The sequence below is a fragment of the Aphelocoma coerulescens genome, chromosome 17 (assembly GCF_041296385.1).
Source record: "Aphelocoma coerulescens isolate FSJ_1873_10779 chromosome 17, UR_Acoe_1.0, whole genome shotgun sequence".
Taxonomy (NCBI): domain Eukaryota; kingdom Metazoa; phylum Chordata; class Aves; order Passeriformes; family Corvidae; genus Aphelocoma; species Aphelocoma coerulescens.
Genome location: NC_091030.1, coordinates 6,506,527 through 6,522,325, shown reverse-complemented (window position 1 = coordinate 6,522,325; position 15,799 = coordinate 6,506,527). Strand labels below are relative to the sequence as shown.

General features: G+C 45.5%; 1 protein-coding gene and 1 non-coding gene across 8 annotated transcripts in view; both read right to left on the bottom strand.

Annotated features, from left to right (window-relative positions):
* Positions 1 to 3,994: 3,994 nt before the first annotated feature.
* Positions 3,995 to 15,799, bottom strand: part of PRRC2B (proline rich coiled-coil 2B) — a 43,079-nt gene continuing 31,274 nt past the window's right edge. For 4 of the 7 annotated variants that reach the window (XM_069031924.1, XM_069031926.1, XM_069031925.1 and 1 more), the window contains 14 exons: positions 15,280 to 15,421; positions 14,588 to 14,670; positions 13,703 to 13,894; positions 13,369 to 13,563; positions 12,859 to 12,945; positions 11,826 to 11,930; positions 11,044 to 11,236; positions 9,769 to 9,866; positions 8,993 to 9,120; positions 8,157 to 8,394; positions 6,578 to 6,754; positions 5,814 to 5,905; positions 5,167 to 5,287; positions 3,995 to 4,770 (listed from right to left, as the gene is read on the bottom strand). In XM_069031924.1, the coding sequence (XP_068888025.1) occupies positions 4,630 to 4,770; positions 5,167 to 5,287; positions 5,814 to 5,905; positions 6,578 to 6,754; positions 8,157 to 8,394; positions 8,993 to 9,120; positions 9,769 to 9,866; positions 11,044 to 11,236; positions 11,826 to 11,930; positions 12,859 to 12,945; positions 13,369 to 13,563; positions 13,703 to 13,894; positions 14,588 to 14,670; positions 15,280 to 15,421 (1,992 nt within the window). In that variant the 3' untranslated portion in view covers positions 3,995 to 4,629. The remainder of the gene's footprint in view (positions 4,771 to 5,166; positions 5,288 to 5,813; positions 5,906 to 6,577; positions 6,755 to 8,156; positions 8,395 to 8,992; positions 9,121 to 9,768; positions 9,867 to 11,043; positions 11,237 to 11,825; positions 11,931 to 12,858; positions 12,946 to 13,368; positions 13,564 to 13,702; positions 13,895 to 14,587; positions 14,671 to 15,279; positions 15,422 to 15,799) is intronic. The other 3 variants (XM_069031929.1, XM_069031927.1, XM_069031930.1) reach the window with 3 other exon arrangements.
* Positions 10,727 to 10,809, bottom strand: LOC138119913 (small nucleolar RNA SNORD62). Its single transcript, XR_011155667.1, has one exon. It is a non-coding gene; the product is annotated as a small nucleolar RNA SNORD62 (small nucleolar RNA).

Sequence of the window (15,799 nt, the reverse complement as noted above, 5' to 3'; positions counted from 1 at the left end):
TTTGAGAAAAGCATAATCTGCTTTTTTTTTTTTAATTTTTTTTTATTTAAATAAGGAGAATTCTTTCATATGGAAAGAGCTAATACAATCACATATTTGAAAGGAGAAACAATAGGTACTGAAACGAGGAGAAGGGCAATAAAGAGTGTGCCGCAACTGGCCTGGTGATTCCGTGATTCAAATTCCGGTCCGAGTAAAAGTTTCCAAAAAATATAAACAGGTTGCACGTTACACAATTATCCATCGTCTGCCCTTTCAAATATCTGGTCTACATGAAAAGACAAAGAGAGGAAAGGCCAAAAAAAATTTACTATACAGGTCATGAAGTTAAAAGCTTTAAGGAGGACAATATCCCCTTGAGAAACAACAAATGCAATTTATACAGAACCAGAGGGAGGATTCCAGCTAAGGACAATGCCTCGAGACATGCTAAAGGGTGAGCGCCTCACTGCTGCAGCTGTGATTCCTGGGGGAACAGTCAAGGACATCTGGAGCAGCCAGAACAAGCCAAGCGAGTGTCTATGGCCACTGGGAAAACCTGGTGGTCTTTGGATTAAAATAAACAACAAAAATAGCTGGACTCTACCGTCTCTTTTTTGCTTCAGTAAAATGCACCTTTTCTGTCCGTGGGCCACAACTAAGCACACTGGTGGCTGTTGTGAATTAAATTTTATTCACAAATGCAACTTTCTTATGAAGAAACTGGGCTGCTGAATAAAAAATAACCAGTGCTACAAGGAATTAACCTGTGCTTAACCAGCCTGGAGTAAAAGGGAGGGTTAAGAAAATGCAACAGAAGGAGGTCCTGGCATGCAAGGGTGCTGGCTGCAACGTGACTGGAGTAGCCTAGAGGTGAGACACAGCAAAAGCACTCGGCTCAGTTTGAATACCTATCTATAAACACACAGGAACCACAGGGCAGCTTGTAGCTTTGCAGCATTCCTGCAAGGAAGGTGTTGATGGAGTGAGTGCCTCTGTGTGAACACCACACACAACGGACAGCAAACACATCCAGAGGTGCTGACACTGCACAGCTGGCACAGCCAGGAGCAAGCTATGGAACATCAACAGCAATACCTGTGTCACTGGTGACTGTGCTGCTTCTGCTTGTCATTTAAAATATACTGGAGTGCTTTTTTACCCCCCTCTCCCCAGACTTCAATGTTGATTTATTTTTAAATTAAGAGCTAACAGCAGAAGTGGTGAGGAAAGCAGCACTGACTGGGGAGCTGCTGGCCATGACTCACTGTGTGACAGGGAACTGATCACACGAGTGCTTCAGACCCTCTGCTGAACATGAGCAGCCAAGTCAGCCTCTGAACATTCCTGCTTCACCCACTGTTGCTGGAAAGATGGATTCCACCTTTCCCTCCCACTGCACCCTGCACCTTTCCCAGCAGAAGGAAGCTGCAATTTGGTAGCTGACTTCCAGTTAAAGCAAAAGCAACTCACAAAGGAATAAATCAGCAATAAATCAACCCTTCAGGAGTGCAGACAGCAAGCAGAAGGACTCTCTGTAACTGTGTTGATACGTTCTGTGCCATCTCCATCCTCCTCTCCATGCTGGATTTTTTATCAGCATTCCAGCTCCCTTGGCATTTCTGCTCCTTTGAGGATCAGAGACTTTTCCTTTTGACTCCAGAGCACCACAAACTGCACTAACCTTGAACTAGCTTTAAACAAACAAACAAACAAGCAAAAATATATGCCAGAGAAGGATATTGCACCGTAGAAATTTGGGCTCTAAAACTGCTTTCCATCACACAAAACTCCACTAAGTGAGAGAGTCTTGCCAACTGCAGCTGACAGTCACGCAAAGGTGAGGAATGGAATGAAGCTCACATGCATTTCTTGGCCTTTCCTGCACAGAATAATTCAGACATAATATATAAATAGAGCAGTGAAACAATTACTTTTTCACCTAGACCTACAACATCAAATACGTATAAATAAATTCTAGTGTTTTATTCTGTTGGGGGGAAGGAATGGAGGGATTAAAAGAGAAAGAAGGGTGACCTTTTTCAACAGGAAGTTTTGTAGTTCTGATGGCATTTACACCAGAGGGACTGCAGTAACTTGGATCTTGCAATAACCCAGTTTCTCCAACACGTTTGACCATTTTGAAGTCATACAGGTGGGAGGAAGGAGGTTAATGTCTTTGTAAAGCTGAAGTAGTGTGTCTAAAGTAGGGAAGAGATGAGAAGAGGGGGGCTCAGGTAAGTCTCTTTAGCCATTAGTTAAGATTCTGGGCTCATATTAGCTAGGGCCAGCTGGGCAGAAGGATAATAAAAAAATCCCAAACAGACAATTCTGCTGTTAATGGTATTTCAAGGGAGAAAATACAAATGAAGGTGGGATGACTTACTGGTGGTGCAATCTTTGGAAAACACTGGGAGCAGGACTAGCAGATGAGGATGCAGGTCTGGGAGATGTCTGAAGGTTGGGGGAAATATTTGTCGCTAAATCTCAAACCCTGTACTTTAAGGAGGATGCTAGAGAGACGCTGGCACACTCTGCTCTGAAATTAAAATCCATAAAACCTAAGAAAAAAAGAGCTCCTATTTTTTCTTGAAGTACCATGCTATCCCTTTCCCTTCGGGTTCTCTGCCATGATCCATGGGGACACCTGTGCAGAGGGGACATTACTATGCCTAAGTTAGTTTAGGTTTCTAAGCTCTTTAAAGCTACTGTATAAAAATCATATTTATGCCTAGCTTAAAACTTCAAATGCATCCTTACAAAGTTACAAAGGATCTTTTTCCAGAAAGGGAAGAGGGAGGAAAAAAAAAAAGCAAACAAAGAAACAAGAACACCTTTCAGATCCCTTCCCTAATACATTCTTTGTTCAAAATATCTTCTTTGGAACCACCACCAAATGACTTTCTGCCACCCAGCAGAGGCTGACGCACAGCCCATGAGCAAGCTATCATCTCCAAAAATGGTTCTGTCCCTCACTTCAGAGTGACCAGCCTACTTTACATTTTGAAAGAGCTAAACAACACAAACCAAGTTAGCTGAAAGTAGTTTTTACTTTAGACTACCATCAGGTGAAGGACTCCAAGCCCTTTCAGGAACTTTTAAGTCCGTCCTAAAAAAATCTACGTATACACACACGCGCACACACACACACACACACACACGCACATAAACCAAAACCAAACAGCCAAAGAAATAAAACCCAACCTCTCCCACTGGGATCTTCCTTGTGTAGATCATCAAATACTGGAGAGGAGTGGTGAGGTGACGATGCTGTACACACACTGTATGCAACTGCATCAGAGTAAAGAACCCTTTGCTGTTCACCTGGGGAAGGAGAGAAGGATGATTCCAAACTGCCTCTGTAACCATGCGCTTCCAACCCAAAACAGGAGGTTCCAAGTGTGCCTTGCAGAGGGGCTCCCTTACCAACACGTTTCTATGCAAATTTTACAAAAGGCTGTGGATTAGAGGAACAGAAAGCAAGACTCAGGGAAAAGAGCAAAGCTTAGGAGAGCAGCCCCAAGGGACGGACACAATATAGGACAAGTCTCAGGAGACATGAAGAATTCAAGCAGCCAAGGCAGGGAGCATGAGAGAGCATCACAACTACAAAAAGTAGTCCATACAGACCCGTTGGCTCTAGCCAACTCTTCTGACCCATGTGCTGTGAGGAGAATTTTTTTCTTCCTAACATGTTACAAAACACATTCTGTAAATCTATGATTTACATCTTCTTGTGTGTTTTGCAGTCACTAAAAAAATCCGAAACCCGCAAAAAGGAAAAATCAAACCCCTAGATCTGTATGAGCTTGCAACAGAAATTTGGTGGTTTGGTTTTTTCCTTAAAATGAAAATGCCGAATTTTATTGTGCACAAAGCACCCCAAAGCTGTGTTGAAGTGGTGCAAGTTTCAGGATTTATGCACTGATGTACTATGTCTTTAGTACACATTTACTCCTAATGCAAGCACTGCTTCTAGCTTCAAACAAAAACAGTGAAAAATTAACAAATGCCGTAACTGTCCTGTTTTTTTTAATCAAATAGTCTGAAAGACTAAATCATCTGGGGAAATACACCCAAACAAACTCAAACTCTCAACATAGCACAGAACCATATACAAAACTAAGCAGAGTTTTGTCAGAACATCATTTTAGCTGAAGGGAATTCTTTTCTGAAAGGAATGAGGAAAGCAGAAAGAAGGGGGGAATGAGAGAACATATAAAAGTTCTGCTATAAACAAAGATACAGCTTTTTTGTAAAAACCTCAGCTGCCTTTAAAATGAAAAACCTCAAACTAACCCCTCTCCCCCAGTTGCCACTCTGCTGAGACAGAAGTAAGGAAGGAGGAGGATGGGCTTTGCCAAGTGAGCGATCACAGCTACCTGTGGATGGGGCATGGGGGGGGAAATAAAAAAAAATGGCTAAAGCCACTTAAAAGTCACATGATTGGTTTGTTTTAAAGCAAGCAGGTCAATGTCATATCCACTGTTTCAAACTGCTTTGTTGGGAGAGGGGCTTGAATGATGTCGCTGTAGTCAGTCAGTGTGGGGTGGGGATAGATCTGGTGAGATTTTCAGGACATACAGTGGGGTCCAGTCTAAGCTGTGGTGCCTCTCAGGCAGCAGGACCAGCTGGGCATCAGAGGTGTTCCTAGGCCTTGCTCTCCTCCACTTTGACTGCCTGAGGTTTGATCGCTCCTGTGCGCACTGGCTTCATCTGGTTTGTGGAGGCTGTTTCTTGCAGCTTCACTGCTCCCAGATTGGCTTTGTTATCATCCACCCGCTGCTTTGCCTTTTGACACAAAAACCAAAGCATTAGCTAGGACAGACACCTCTAGGCAGACAGAATAAGCAAACTTCATGAAAGACATCAAATTTGCTCCTGTAACACCTCACATTTAAGAATCTCAGTGTCTCACATACTTGGCAATGCAAGTAACTCATAAATATTCTACAGTAGAGCAGGTAATCCTCTAATCTCTTCTGACTTTCAAACTACACAGCATTACTCTTGGACTCAACAGAACACCCACCTAACCAGGGGAAAATACCAGCTCCCACAAGGACCTTCAGTTAGTTACCCAGGGCCTTTCTACCTTGCTGCCTCTCCTCTGCCGCCCAAGGCACAAACACAACAGTGTAGAAGAGCAGGTATTTTTGGGCTGTACAAAGAACTCAGGTACACTACCTGTTGTACATAGTGTCCTTGCACAGAGCCCATGCTCACTGCTGGTCCCGACGGCTTCCCGCTGGGGCTGGCAGAGCTAGGCCTGGAAATCGAAGAGTCGACAACATTCATGGAGTAAATTCTACAATGGAATGAGAGCCTTATTCATGTGTGAAAGAAAAAGAGACAGCAAAGCAGCAATAGACAGGGCACGAGTCTGTGCTGTGCGGATCAGTGAGCTCCACAGTCCAAATGACAACACACAGGTGGGTTAGGAGAAAAAAAAAATAAATAAATAAACTGAGTGTCCCAAAAAGCCTCAGTGACCTGATGTGTATAGACATATGCACTCCCATCTTCAGGACCATTAACATTTATTCAATGATCCTCCCACCTCCACAAGGAACAAAAGCACACACCAATTCCAACCTTTGAGACTTAGTGAACAGGTAACTTTATGCACTTCCCACAAAGCACCACGTCAGATACACACACTGGCCCACACCCAAAATGAAAGCCATGACCATGCATTCAGATACGAGTATTTGGATTGAAGTAAGCACATTCTAGACATGAAGACCCAGGTGGATATTGTACAGGGATGATGGGTGCACCACATGTTTCTCCCCCATCCTGACTAAGGAGCCCAAGTTCTGTGAACATCTCACCTGTACGTGTGTGAGGATGGTACAGACCCTCCGGAGGACATGCTCTGTTTACCATCGGAGAAATGAAACCCTTTCATTTCCATCTGGGAGGACTACAGAGGAAAATGAGTGAGAGAGAGTATCATCTTTGCATTTACAAATCACTCATTACTTCATATAAACACTCAAGCCAAATCTTTGCCCTTCTCCCCATTGTGCCCATTAAAAGAAGTAGTATTTTTCAGGTGAAGAAAGTGAGGCTTTTAAGTGAAATAATCTGTTTGTATTAAAGCACCAAGCCAGCAGCACAAGCAAACACAGAACCTGGAAGTTAACTGCTGTGCTCTCTCTCCCCTGTAATAAGACAAACTCATGATATGAATCCATCAAACCAGACATGACATTAATATACCTACTCAAATGGACAAGCTTCACAACAGAGTGAAATATCTGGGCAGTATTCCAACTGTGTCTGGAGCTCACCACCCCTCAAGCACTCTGGGGAAACCTGTGTAAACATGTAATAAAACTGGAGACTCCAAACTGGATCAAGGCGGGATGTGGCTCCCTGGAAACAGAATGATGACCAGCAGCAAAACCTGAAAACTGCTGGCTTGCACTTTGGAGAGGAGGGGAAAAGGGTTCCTTCATTTTAACAGCAATCCTTGGCTTGGATATTTAAGGATCCCAAACAAGCCATTCTCCCCTTTAACTAGCAAGAAGTAAAACTTCAACGCAGGAGGGGTTACTGAATGCCATGAGCAGCACCAGGACTTAATCCTTACCTCCCTGCTGGCAGCAAGAACAGAAGGTTGGGATCCAGGAGGGAGGATTCTTCGGGGAGCTCCTACAGGCAGGTTTTGCCCCTGAGGAAGCTGGATGGACTGTGGCAGAAGCAGGGGCTGCTGGCCAGAGCCGTAGCGGGGCAGAGGCAGCTGGGAGCCAGGCACAGGCATTGTCAGCTGTGTGACAAGGACATGTAGTTACCTCAATGGCAGTAACAGTCTCGTGTTTGACATGCTGCCTTCCCAATACCCTGACAGCACAGCCTTGCCAACAGGAAGCTCCCAAGCAGCGCAGTCTGGCACGGAATAAATTCAAATCACTGTAATGGAGGGACTTTCACACTGAAATGGATGTTCTGGCAGTGCTGCCAACACCCTTATCAGCTGGGTTTATAACATGCCATCAAGTTAACATAACTGCCCTTGGATGGGGGCTTTCCTCCATTCCTAGAGCCCAGTTTCCCAGTCTTCCTCATGGTCACTTGACAGGTCTGTTTTCCCTTGATACAATGCCAGTGTCAGACAGCACAGTGTCACGTGCTTTGTTTTCGCGTTTGCTGCCCAAGCCAGAAAATCTCCTACACTTTTACACCAAAACATTTTGAGGATCGGACCTCTAGAGAAAGCGATGGGGACCTAAGCTCCATGTTTTGTGGTGAGCTTCAAACCAATGATGGATGTAATTAAGAGCAATTACAAAAGACAATGTAGCTCAGGGCTGAGGCGCCTCCTGTTCCCTCCGATTTTCGCACAATTGCTGGATTTGGGAGGTTCTATCAACACTTTGGAATAAATATATAAACCAATCTAAGGCTGGAAAAAGAAACCAAGTTACTCGCTTATGATGGATAAAGCATTTCTTCAAATATTTACTTTGCCTGTATTCTCCTCCTCACCTAAGTTACTTTCAGGATTAACTCTTTACGTCAGTCACAACATAAAAATCCCTCTGAAACAAAAAATAAACCTTAACAAGTTGCACAAGATAAACGTAAGATGAGTTTAATAAAATTATCAAATTTCTCCAGAGAATCAGAGCACATGCCCACAAACACAGCTATGCTCACAGTAGAATTCAATGTTTTTATGTGAACCATGCTTTATTAAAACATTTTCACACATTGAAATTCCTGTTAGAATTCTGCCAAACAGATCAGCAGAAGTTGCAAATAAGACTTGGACGACAAATAAACTGAGAAGACGGATGAGCCTTTAATACGAGTTCCTAGTTGCCCTGGAAGCTGAGGTGATGGGAGAGATGATTGGGATTTGGCTCTCAGAAGAGGTACTTTTAGGACAACCATTGCATCATGGCCTCCTATGCATGCAGCACTGGAAGGTCTGACTTCCAAGTTACAAAATGACATCTCAGCAGGGACAGACAACGCATTAGCAACCATCTCATTAAATAAGGTGCTGCATATGTGAAACCATGGTTCACAAAACAGTGTCTCAGGGAAATCTTCTGCCTCTTTACAAAGCGTTTAGTTCAGACAGACATGTTACAACCCATTCTCAGAAACAAGTGGCTGTGAATTAGCCTGGACCAAAGGAGTGGCTCGCCAGTCCTGCTCCTAACCTGTGTGAGCTGAGAGTCCATCATCTGGGAGGCTCCCATACCAGCCTGGTTTATCTGCCCCTCATAAACCAGTGCCTGGCTTCCGTTCATGGGCTGATAGGGGGACCCAGACTGGGTTTTCACCACCTCCAAGGGCTGCATGCCTGGGAAGGCGGAATACGGAGGCTTCAGAGCAGTGCCTCCTGTCAGGACCATGGTGCTGGGCTGGGACAGACTGGGGTGCATATACACCTGAGACCTGCAGGAGAAAAACATGCTTCAGTCATTATGCACAAAACCTTTGGAGACTGTACAAACACACTCTGCCAAACCGTATCTGGCCTGCCATCAGTTCTCAGACAACTAAACTGACAGCTTTGAAATAAGCTGTGATGCCACTTTCCATTTTAGTTACTAGGATTTTTTACTTCCACTCTTAAGCTTTTACAACCACGTCCTTGTGTTCCAGGAATATTCAACAGAACAACATTGAGTAGTATCTAATATTTATGTTTCAATATCCCACGGAACCACCTGTGGACTACCAGTTAAGGGAGGATTCAGGGTACCAAAAGCCTGCAGCAGTTTTGCAAACCAGGAAAAAATCAAAAGTTAAAGATTCCAACAGCTATAGCAAATAAGGGGTTTTTTTTAAAACCTTAGTGTTTAGGCTTCTGAAGCACTAATTCAGATTTTTCACTCTCATGCTCCCTACACTGGCACTGTTACTAGGGGAAGGGAACAGCAGTCCAACAAAGGGGAAAGGGAAGATGAGTGTGGAGTATCTGATCAATGTACACAGAAATCAGGAACATAAGAGAGCAAGCCACAAGGAAAGGAAAACTGGAAGCAGTTACCTGAAGGGCTGTATGGAGCTGTACATCTCCTGGGACTGGGAAACAGGCAGACCACCCCTCAGTCCAAGCTGAGCTTGGGCCTGTAAGGATGTGTGGAGGGAAATGGGAATCTGTTGAGCAGCAGCAGCCTGCAGAAGAAATGAATATGACTGAGACGTACCAGAGGAGCCAGAAACTCTCCAAGGCTGTTAAAAACCCATCAGTTTCCTGCATGAGTCAATCTGCGGTGACAATTACCTACACCGTGCCTTGCCCAGCCCTGCATCATTCCCCAGAACAGCAGCACTGCCAGGGAAGAAGACACTGCACAGGCACCCAGAGGTTGATGCCAGCAAGAGGAATTTGATGGACACGAAGGAACCAACACGCTCCTCACATAAAGCAGGCACTGACAATCCCAGGTCTCACCTGCCTGTACTCTACCTTGAAAGAGCTCTCCCCAGCCCTACCAACATCCTATTTACTAGTGAAGTTACTAATCATTATTGACTGGTTGGGGAATTTACTGAAAGTCACTTCATCTCACACAAGGCTCAGCATCTGCTTCAGTTAAAACCAGTCCAAGGGCACTGGTACAGAAGGGGAAAAACTCCTCAAGTCCCTCCTTTCAGCTTTACTAACCTCTGACACCCACCGGGAAGTAGCATTCAAGGAACCTAAAGGGAGCTACATTTAAGTTCCTTTGGGCTATGAAAGGGAAAATTTACTCCTCATTTCTTAAGTGCCACCCTGAAGAATCCTTGAAAAACCACCTGCAGGCTGTATTGCTCCCTTACCTGTTGGTAGCTTTGCTGCTGAGGTATCGTCTGAGGGACCAGGCGGGGCTGACTTGCAAACACGTGGCCATCCAGATACAGGGGTGGAATATGGTTACCTGGACATCAGAAAAGGCAGGCTGTAAATTCAAGGTACAGGAGAGACACAGACACAGTAGACTGCAGAGATCTGCAGGTCAAGACTCTTTCCTACCTCTCAGCAAGTCAACACAAACATGGTACCCATTCAGAAGAGTCTGCAAAGCTCCTACCTCCACGTAACAACATCAGCAATAGTAGGATTGCTGAGAATTAATCATACCTTTCTCTAAGAGGCTAAATATAAACCCAGGTTTCCCACCTCCACAAAAGAGTCAGACACTAGCAGTTCAGAAGGTGGTAACCTGTACTCCAAACTAAATGCCAGAAATCTGCTCTGCAACCATCTCATCTTTGCAGCTAAGAGGGACAGAAAGAGCAAACACGGCATTTAAGACCTTGACACAGGAGATCTAAAAGCCATAGTCACCCCAAGGGTGGCACCTGCTAGCCACTCCTGGGCTTCTGTGCAGATCTCAACCACCGGATTAAGCAGCAAGATTAGAGTGGGTGAGGAAGGAAATCACCTGACTTGAAAAAATCTGTTTACCAAGTGGAAGCTAGTAACAGAGTCACTACACTTTTCACTCTGTTCTTGAATTGAGACATGAGAAAGACAGTGCATACATGAGAAGCCCTTTGGGACCCAGGAGTCAGAGAATCCCAGAACATTTCCTCTTTCCAGAGGAAAAAGCAATTGTTACATTAATTACACATACTACCATGACTGAGTTAAGCTTTCTTCCCCCCTCCCAGAGTTCTGTGAGCTGTAAGCCAGCTGTTGTTATTACATACAAAGAGCTGAAGGTGCTCAGAACCTGTGACTTCAATGGCAAAACAAGCCGAGGAATGGCTGATACTGATACTGGGACTGTTGAAGCCTCTCAGCCATAGGTCTCTTTCCTTCTATTCTACTGGGCACACAGTAAAGGGTAAGCAAGATCTATTGAGACATCAGAGAGACTTGCCACTACACAGGGAGAGTTGTCTTTGTACTAAGCTTAGACCAGTCACATTCTTCTAAGTGGAGAGACAGTCACTCTCTGTCTTGCCTGAATTATTAAGAATCTGTCAAACACCAGCCAGCCAGTTACTCTACATGGAAGCTCTTCTCACCATGCTCTCATCTACTAGAACCAGAGGATGACTCCCAGATAGCAAGAAGACAATGCAAATGCTGCTGCAGTTTGCAGGTACCTGGAATAGATGCAGAAGGTGCTACAGATGCCACAGGCATAGGAGGCATAGAAACTCCACCAAAAGAGCTGTAGCTGACACCGTTGGAAGCTCCAACACTGGAAGGAGGCTGGATGCCTGAGCCTGCACCTCCTGGGGAGCTCTGTTCTGGTAAACTCGGAGAGTTTTCCCAAGCTTTACGAGCAGACTCCATCTATGGAAACAAAGGACAATAACTACAGACAGTTCAAATGGGGAGGACAGTACCAAAGCCCAGAGCTGCTCATCTGTGTCCTATGAGCTCAAATTCACTGCAGTCTAGACATAGTAGCAAGCTGACAGGTCTGAGGTCAGGGGGTTCCACAACACTTTCTAATGGGCAAGAATCCTTCACAAATACTCAAACCCCTTGGTATTTGCTCAGCTTCTTGGGTTTGGGGTGGAGGTGGTTTTTGTTTTGGTTTATTTGGTTTTGTTGTTGTTCTTGTTTGTACACTTGGGTGGGTGTTTGGTTTTTCTCTCTCTTTACACCACCAGGCTTCCCAGGATCCCTGAGCAGCCACCTTACCCAGTACTGAAATAGGAAAGCTCTGTTGCACTGGTTCTACAGTCGGCAAGGACTTCCTGCATCCAGGACTTGAAACACACACCCCTGCACTCATGCTGAATAGCACATAGGCACAACTTTTACAGAAGCTAATTCAAGTTCAGCAATACCTAACAAAACACTCTGGGAAAGATCTCCCCACCCTCACCACTCTGCTCACAGAAACATGCTATCCACACACCTTCAGCTTCCTTACCTTAAGAGTAAGGTCTGCAGTGGGGAAGGACATGGGGTTCAGGCCGATGCAGCGCTGGAGGTGATGATCCCTTCGCAGGATGGGAATGGACTGTGTTAACCCTGCCTGAGGGGAGAGTAGTAAAAGGTGAATACTTGTGAACTCTTAGGAGAATGTTATGAGCCACCGAGGCTGACAGAGTTTCAGCTGTGCAGCTCCAGTAACTGCACCTCAAAGACTTCAGGCCCCTGTAGTACTGCAGGAGTCAAGTACCACATTCAACCGGGATCCATTCTGCTCTTGCAATAAAGGAAGCTTTGGTTATGTGCAAAGACACCCCTCTATGCTGAACTGTACCAGCTTCCACTTAAAAATCAGTTTGATCAGTAACTTCCATTTGCAGAAGAGTTCTCCCTCCTGCCCTGTATTTAGAAACTACCTAAGTTTCAAACAAAACCTGTTTCTGAAAAAGTATTTCTGAAAAAAAACATCCTTTAAGACAAATCTCCAAAATCAAAACCAAACAGCCTAGAAACTTGAAGATATTTCAAAAGCACCTTTGTGTGTCTCACACTGCTGTCCACAGCTGAGCTACCAGCATGCTCACTCTTTCACACAGAATAATGAAATACCCAGATGGCTGGAATAAGCTGGGAAACCTCCAAAAAGGCCTGAGCAGCACGTTACAGTTCTCTGCCTTGCTGTGGCAGATGAGACCTTCTGAGGAAGCTGGGCAGTCAGGGTCTAAACATGCCACTATCTGCATCATGGCCGTGTCCAAGATTTGTGTGTCTCAGGGGAAGAGACTGGTAATCTCAGATGGCTTTACACAGGTCACAATGATAATGAAGTTGCTCCCCACATCACTTCTGAGTTTGTGACACTCATTTTACCAAGATACCTCTAGATTTCCATTTTGGATTTTAGTGACATGTGCTGCCTAAGCATGAAATGTGAAGTCAGATGCAAATATGCTTGCTCTCCTTGGAAGCATCTGAGGATTACCCGAGGAGTACCTCCAATGAATCAATGCCAGAAGAAAAAATATACTTACATTACTGGCCAAGGCATCCTGCAATTTGGTGACAGGGTTAGCTGCAGTGCCAGAGGCAGAACCAGGTGGCAAGCTGAAGTCAGAGTCCTGAAAAGGCAAAACACATAAAATTCAAATCCAGGTCCATGGACCACCCATCTGCTCTTCATGGTTAATGACTCTAGCTTGAATCATGACATTACAAACTAAAGACTGGCCTCCATAAGCCTTGCTGGGAACAGAAAACACTTCTCAGCGCTCAGCAGCAGGCAACCCCCAGAGGCACACAAAAGCTTGGCCATAATTTTGTCCCTCATCTCTGTTACCACCCCAGCTGGTCCTTGGGACAGTATTTCCAGGTGGATGCTTCATGTTTGCCAGGACATCTTGAGTACCTGGTTTGTGTCAGTAATGAAATCTAAGGCAAATCTACAGCTGGAAGCTTCCTCTAAATAATCCTTCTGCCTCAAACCACTTCATGTCTCAACAAGATCAAATCACCAAGAAGATAAAATTAAATTCCATCCTCACTTTAGGATTTACTCCAAATTCAATGGGTGGCACAGGAAGTACAGAATCCACGTGAATTTCCACCCCATTAACAGGGGGAATATTCCCTTCCAGCCGTTCCGTTCCCTCCGAACCCTTTCTGTTTTTCAGGGAGCGTTCGTTGCCGATTGGTCCAGGCTTGTGTTCCTTGTTCTGTCCTGAGCCTTGATCTGAATCCTTAACAGGAAAGCAGAGAGGCTGAGACACAAAGACCAAATAACCCAACCTCAAGCCTTAAAAATGCTATCAAGAACAACACAACCATTTCACAAGGTCTCTCACTCTGCGCTCTGGCTTGGCTGCGAGTCCAGATTACCTTTTTATCAGTTTGCTTCTGCACTTGCTCCTTCTGGCAGTCAGGCTTTGGGTCCACCAGGCCAGCCCCATTCATCTCCTCTGGTTTGAGGGTGCCATATGGAGAACTGCGCTGAGAGGAGGTCGCGGAGGATTCCCGAGACTCCGCGCTCAAGTCAATGCCACTATCCCCCTGGCTGCCTTTAAATCCCTGCTATGCAAAGCACGAAATGTGTTAAAGCCCCGGACTCAGACCCAGTGCCACCGAGGAAGAACATCCCCGAAAACAGCAAGACCATGTCCCCTTTTCAAATCACCATCCTGGTTAACTGCAAAGGAGTTGAGCCTGACCTGCAGCACCCCTTGGCTGCTCCTTCAGCTCTATACAGCCCTGAGACAGGTGAACTGATGCACCAACCAGACCATGGCTTCAGAGTAAGGAGAAAGTGTCCCACAGAGCAACTAGGCTGAGATTGCCAAACTCACTTCACATGTGACTCAAGCCAAATTTGAACTCTTGGTCTCCAGAGGTGAAGCGCTCCGGAACTCCTCTGCCCTCCCTGCATTAAGGCTACAGCTACACACTGCTCACAGGCATGAGGCACAAACAGGACCTATGGGATTCCACCCTCCTCGACCACAGTCTGCATGCAGTGATGAGCACAACCCTGGAATAGCTCTACCACAGTTACTCCAGATTTATACCCTCACACAAGCAGTGCTTGGCTCTCTAGGTCAAGATTTGAACAGCATCAAGCTCAAATTATAACTGCAAAGAGACAGTTTAAAATGGCACAAGCAGAGCTGAGAGTCACTAAGCAGAGATGGAGCAATGAGAAGCATAAAAGCCACCTGCATTAATACTTTAAACACACAATACCTGAAGGGCACATGAGGTGCCACTTACCTCAGTGGTGCCAGACTCAGTACCATTAAAGGTATTTACAGGCTTGCTCCAGGAATCACTGCCAGGAGATTGAACAGAGAGTGCTGGAAGAGAATGGAGGGCAGGGTTCAGCTGCTTGAAACACAGCTGTGAGCACACTCTGTACATATGACACCATTAACCTTCCATTTCTAGACATGAGAAAGGGTATTTTCACCACCTCAGAAAGTTAAGTGTTGCCCAAACATCTGAGACATGACGCAGCAGAGAACACAGGGTATGAGGAGTGAGAGTAGAGAACAGGGAACAGATTTCTTAGGGAGCATGACAAAAGAGAAAGACAGGACAGAGAGAAACAAGGGAGGCACTAGCTGTTCAGGGCTAGAGATGAGAAAATGTAGGAAAGCAAAAAAAAAGAAGTCTCAAGTAGATCCAGCCCAACCAGCTAGAAAATGCTGTGTAGTAGGATCTTGACGTGAAACGAAGACCCAAGAAATAGATTAGGAGACTGACATGGCCAGCAACAGGAGCAGGATGGCTGAAGAGTAGAGCTTAGAACAGATGCTACTCCACATGTCTGCCAGCTCCCCTGCCACTTCCAGCATCAGACAGGAGAGGCTTGTCTCCTCTGAACCATGGACCCCATCCTTGCTGCACACTCAAGGACTCGCCACCTCTGTGAAACCCTTTGGAACAAAGAGACCCAAACTTACCTGGGCTGTTGCTCTCCCAGATCTCTGTGCCCAGGCTGTTTCCAGACACTGTTACATCACTCTGCTCCAAGCACAGGCTGTTCTGTTTCTTAGCAAATCGAGGTGGAATGCGCGACTGAAGGACGCGGGCCTTGGCTGGTGCCTGTGACAGGAAAGCGCAGGTGTCAGACTGGAAGGTTCTCCCGGCCTAACAAGGCTGGAAACAGCCACCTCTTGCAGTGTGAGATTTTCTTCTGGCAATAATACAGTGAGAGTGCAAAGTCCCCCACTGCTCCTGTTGCCCAACATCCCACCAACTACAGCCAGCAGCTGGCTTAGAGAGCCAAGCTGCTCTGGACAAAGACCACTCTAAAAACTTAACTCCCAATTAACAGTTCTGCTGCAAGCCAAGAATAGTCAGAAATCCAACTGTCCTTTTCAGACCAGCGGCCCTAAATATGTTTCTGGAGCCCAGTACAGGATCTGTACTACTTTGGCACTGTCAGCTGTACGTTCTTCTGTTCACACAAACACTTTCTGG